General features: G+C 39.1%; 1 protein-coding gene across 1 annotated transcript; it reads right to left on the minus strand.

Annotated features, from left to right (window-relative positions):
• Nucleotides 1-1,784: 1,784 nt before the first annotated feature.
• On the minus strand, nucleotides 1,785-4,293 carry LOC111062996 (protein lin-32-like). Its single transcript, XM_039421660.1, has one exon. The coding sequence runs from the start codon at nucleotides 2,409-2,411 to the stop codon at nucleotides 1,812-1,814; it is 600 nt and encodes a 199-aa protein (XP_039277594.1). The 5' UTR covers nucleotides 2,412-4,293; the 3' UTR covers nucleotides 1,785-1,811.
• Between the last annotated feature and the right edge of the window lie 859 nt (nucleotides 4,294-5,152).

Raw genomic sequence — 5,152 nt, forward strand, 5'->3', positions numbered from 1 at the left:
GGGTACTTTATAATAGCATAGAGAGAAGATAGCATAAGAAGATATCCCATGATATAGGGCTTTTATGTCACAAATTTCACTGTACCTCGAGCCTATAATTCTTGTATTTGTTTTTCTTGAAGCTATGTGACACTGGAAGTCTCTGACACTGTGCCGTTCTTACACTCTCACCCGAACAAATCAGTAATGAAAGACAGTAGTCGGCAGTACAGTAGTAGGCTTGAGTTAACAAAAATTTGGCTAGAAATTTGAAACATAAACGCCCTATACCAAGGAATGATTTCTTATGCTTTCTTTTCTCTAGGATAATAGTATTGCTTTCGAAAATACTTGCAGGGTTCTATTAACGTGAATAACCTTGATATAATTGGGAAGTGCTAGATTGGAAGTGAGAAACAATGAATAGAACTGGGGAGACAGTGTCTGAAATAGTACTTAAAAAAGTTTTCTACTGTCTTTCCATAGCCTTACAAACAGAAGAAAGGCCACAAGCGGTAGGATAGGCAAGAACGATATTAGAGATAAGTGCGTTTCTTCTCTTTCTGATGCTAATTTCCAATAAACCCCGTTTCATGTTGACGACTTCAAAGAAGAGAGGGAGAAAAAAAGAGAGTCAGAGAGAGTGAGAGACTCGTTCGGCCAGCTAATTATTGACTGCCGGCAACTGAAAGAGAAGAGCCACCCTTTTTCAAAGCAGCAGCTTGAGATCCCCTTCTTCTTATCAACCCACTTGGACATGAAATAAGTGTTTCGGATACCACTCTCATCTTCCGAATACCACCTCACATCACACCATCACACATGCAGATACGCAAGTCAACCAACTTCCAACGTGTGTCTGTCAAGCATCAAACTGAACTGACACTTTCATAAAAACGACCGACTGGTCTAGCCAAATTGCTTCTTGGTTCTGCTACTATTCAAGTGGCAGAATGTCAGTCGACTCGGGGCATTATTTTACAACACTATAGCACCTGCTAGCTCTTCATTGTTACCAGAATTCATTCAAATGAAGGATGTCAGTAATAGGGAATGGACTATTACCTATTATTTCGATGACTGTTTTCACTATTAGTGGAAAAGGAAAGTTCGATACACGACATAATAGCTATAAAAACCAACCACTTAAGTTTATAATTGACATCCACCATTGACCAAATATTTTCATGGAATTCTATTAGAATAGGAAATTCACCTGTGGGATTAGGGTCTGATATATCCCAATCCCTTTTTTCGATAATCGGATTAGTGGATAGCACCAATTATAGGTCGTCGAGGACCTTCATTTTTTTCGGTGCCATCTACAGTCATGTTTCAATTAATGTTTTACACATATTTTGTGTCACAAAAATCGTCATTTTCGAAATTATCTTTGTACTGCATGAGAAAGTATAATTAAAATTCAATAATTTTAATCGCTATGATTGGTAACTTTATTTAGACATAGATTAAATGCTTTCTTCTATTCTTTAATTTCATCGAGATAAGTTTAATGTGAAAATGATAGTTTATTAATAAATTCTCACGAAATTCTGTAACTGAAAATAAAAGTATTTATAAGTAAAAAACGTATTGCTTCTTAGCTTTATGAGTTTAGATCGTACAGCTCTAGATATCTTTTCAAGTTGAATGTAAATTATCACTCCGTAATAATTTTGCAGAATAAATTTTATTTGTGTTGTAGAAATTTAATTAGGCCGATAGTTTTGTGTTATTTTGATTCAAATATTTGTATTTTTATTTTTCTGATCATATTAAAATACAATGCACTCACCAAGTGTTTGCTGGATGAAGCCGGTTGTCAGCCAGGGTCATCTGGAAGTACGCTGCAGCATATCACACAGGGCGGCAATGTAGGTCTGCGCCATTTGCAGTGTCTCGAACTTTGACAGTTTGTGATCGACGCCGACCGACGGTATGACGTCACGCAGTCGGTCGAAAGCCTCGTTGAGGCCGTTCATGCGACGCCGCTCACGTGCGTTGGCCGCCAGGCGACGCTTCTTGACGACGGTCGGCGACGGCAGCCGTGTCGATCCGCCACAGCGACGCTCCGAGTTGCAGCGGCGTCGGCGGGCGCCTCCGCGTCTGGCTGTCGATGAGTCGGCGTCCTGCGACGGATGCCAGAAGTACTTCTTTTCCGACGGCGGTGTCGGACAGCCCACACTTCCAGCTCGCCTCTCGTATGCATCCAGCTTTCCGTAGCAATCCTCCTCCTCTTTCAAGTTGATCGATGGCCACGAGTTATTCCATGCCGTGGTACCTACTTCTTCGACCTGCTGCCCATTCTGCTCCACAAAGATGTTGACTGATGGCTGGAATTTGATTGGTCGCGGCGTTAGTATGCTGCCCGTGTAGGCAAGATCCACGCTCAGGCTGAGGCCTTGCTGGTAGGGCCCTGCCTCCCCTCTCATACTCCACGGGCCCTCCACTTTTTCGAGTTTTCAAACTAGAGTTTCAATCGAGAATAATACTTCCTCATCCATTAAAATATGATCCGAGATCATGTACTTTGAAAATTTTTCTCATTACATGATTCATTGTACACTGCACAGAAAATGCTCTCCAATAGAAGAATCGATCATTTACAAAAGCAATTACGGTAGCTGATGAACAATTAGTAGGCCTACCTATCTCATAAGAATATCATTACAGACATATATTATTCCAGTCTCACCGTATTTAGGAGTTAGGACAGTCTTACAACTTTTTCACAACAGAATGAACGAATAATTGGGTATTTCACTGATTACGTTCACCAAAATTCATTCAAAGAGGAGAATTGTTGAAAAATGTCGTTGAATCTGAAACATTACACAATGTAGTATACCTCCATTTCTGTCTAAAGTGTAAAGTCTAATCATTTTCTGCAGTCTCAATTTAATAGGCAAGGAAGTTCTGATTGATCTAAATTTTTTTTCTTAGAACTTGTTGTTGGTCGATTTTCTCGAATTGTGAGTGAAAAATTGTTGATTACTTGTAGAAATTCGACTAGTGGACTACATCAGTGCTTTCTCATAATTCACACCGGGCTACTCTCTCCAGTCGAGCGAGTCATCAAGGTCAGAAGTGGTGTGTACTTATGGCTCAGTCCAAGTAGTGGCTGCGTGCCCCTTCAATTTCAAGCAAAACACAGGTAGTGAGACAGCAAGCTTGTAAATAAATATCCGTTAGACGGTCGTGACCACTTTGTGAAGAAGCTCCGCGTCCAGTTTTATAGATTGCAGTCCATGATTCGGCAGATTCTGAGACGAGTATTCTATTATTTTTATTATTTGAACAGGTAAATATGGCAGCTTGCGTTAAGTTTGTCCATCTTCTGAATGATTGAGTGTTGTTTGCATAAAACTAAGGTGTTCACTGTACAGTTTTTACCCACTATAGAAGTTAGAATCAGTACTGTTATTAGATTAGGTCTCTGTGTTAATCATGTTCACGTTCACAGTTACCGTTGCTAGAAATTCACGATACACACGTCACATCAATTCTACCAGGTTCATTGAACAAAAAATGTTTTACTATCCCATCGAATAATTCTTGAAGAGAATCACCCACTTTCATTATTCTACTGCAAATCTATATGACTTTGTAATGTTCTCCTTGAATATAGAGCACTTCTTATTTTTGTCCACAAATTATTCAAAAAAGAAATTCATGTCACTTGAGTTTTATTTAGTTTAGAAATTGGAGAATTTTGGGAAATTAGAATTCTCTTTGAATTCATTATTTAGGAATTGTTGCAGTTCAACTCTGGAGTGGAATATGTATGTCATTTAAATTGTTTACTTACTTGTACTCAATATTCGAACTATACGCAGCACATTGTATTATAATTTTTTCAGTTATATTACATAAATGGTTTTGAAATGCAGTGAACTTTACGTTAAATAGATATTCAGAAAAGAGGTAAATATCTAATTCATAGAATAATAAAATAATGATCACCAATTAACCAATACACTTGTTTTTGTTCATTTTCTCCAGATAGACTCAAAGGTTATATCTCGTGGAACTATTCACGAAAAAATAAACTATTCACTTCCTACTACCAAACACCATCGCCGTTCCAGAACTTTTTGAAGTACAGTATTCGAAACTAGTATAAGTTTTCAAGAACAATCACACTGCACTATGAAAAACGAGAAGGGGTTAAAAAATATTGTATATAAACTTGAATAATGAAGATTAAGAACTGCTTTCCGAATAATTGACAATGAATGGCCTAGGTAGACCTATGGATAGCCTCTGGCTCACGTTACCCGTGCACTCGATGGACCATTTGAAAAATTTCTTTCTTCCGCGGGGTTCAGAGTGACGAGTGAAGTTGAGGGTGTGGGGTAGGGGGGCGCTTAGGGGTGCCTTGGGGCAGCCGGAAGCCAGGTCACGTGACAGGGCGGCACGAGCCAATGACAGCAAGGCCTGCCGCAGTGCATATGTTGAGGGCCTGAACAGGTTGCTCGCGGGGCACACTCCTGCTGCAATCCATATTCAATGCTCACACAAAAAAGCCAGTCCTAATCACCTCCTCATCACATTTCCATCGCCCTCTCCAAACCAACATAATTTCTCCACCGTAATGCGATCCTTATTAAATATAGATTTCAATAAAATAATGCCGCCAGCTACTAGATGCATTGGCTACCTGTGCTCTACCGTGCACAGTTCCACTTGTGAGGTCGAGTCACCCATCCTCAATCCATCTATAAATCAAATTCAAACTGTACTCCCACAAAGAATTATAAGAATTTTCATGATTATACAGTCATGATCAATGAATTAATTAAATGTTTTCCATGAATGGAAAATCACCAAGGGACGTTTGGAATAGCCTCTAGTAGTCTAGTATAATAGAATGGAGAGGAGAGGGAAATAATATTAAGGGAGAGGGATATAATAATAACTATTACATCAACTAATAATAACTATTGTAATAAATATTACAAAGAATATCTGGAATGCTGGAGGGTAAGTTTCTCAAATCAACTGTAGACTCAACTTGTTAGACTTATGTGACGTTAACTAAGACTTATGTGTGTGAAGTTGTCAGATATCTGGACGTTTGTCTGCTGGATGGATGAATGCTTGTTGTAAACCCATATCGCATATTGAGACGTGACAAGACGTGAACCGAGTCTGCTAGGTGATTGATATATAT

Source organism: Nilaparvata lugens, chromosome 2, assembly GCF_014356525.2.
Source record: "Nilaparvata lugens isolate BPH chromosome 2, ASM1435652v1, whole genome shotgun sequence".
Classification (NCBI taxonomy): domain Eukaryota; kingdom Metazoa; phylum Arthropoda; class Insecta; order Hemiptera; family Delphacidae; genus Nilaparvata; species Nilaparvata lugens.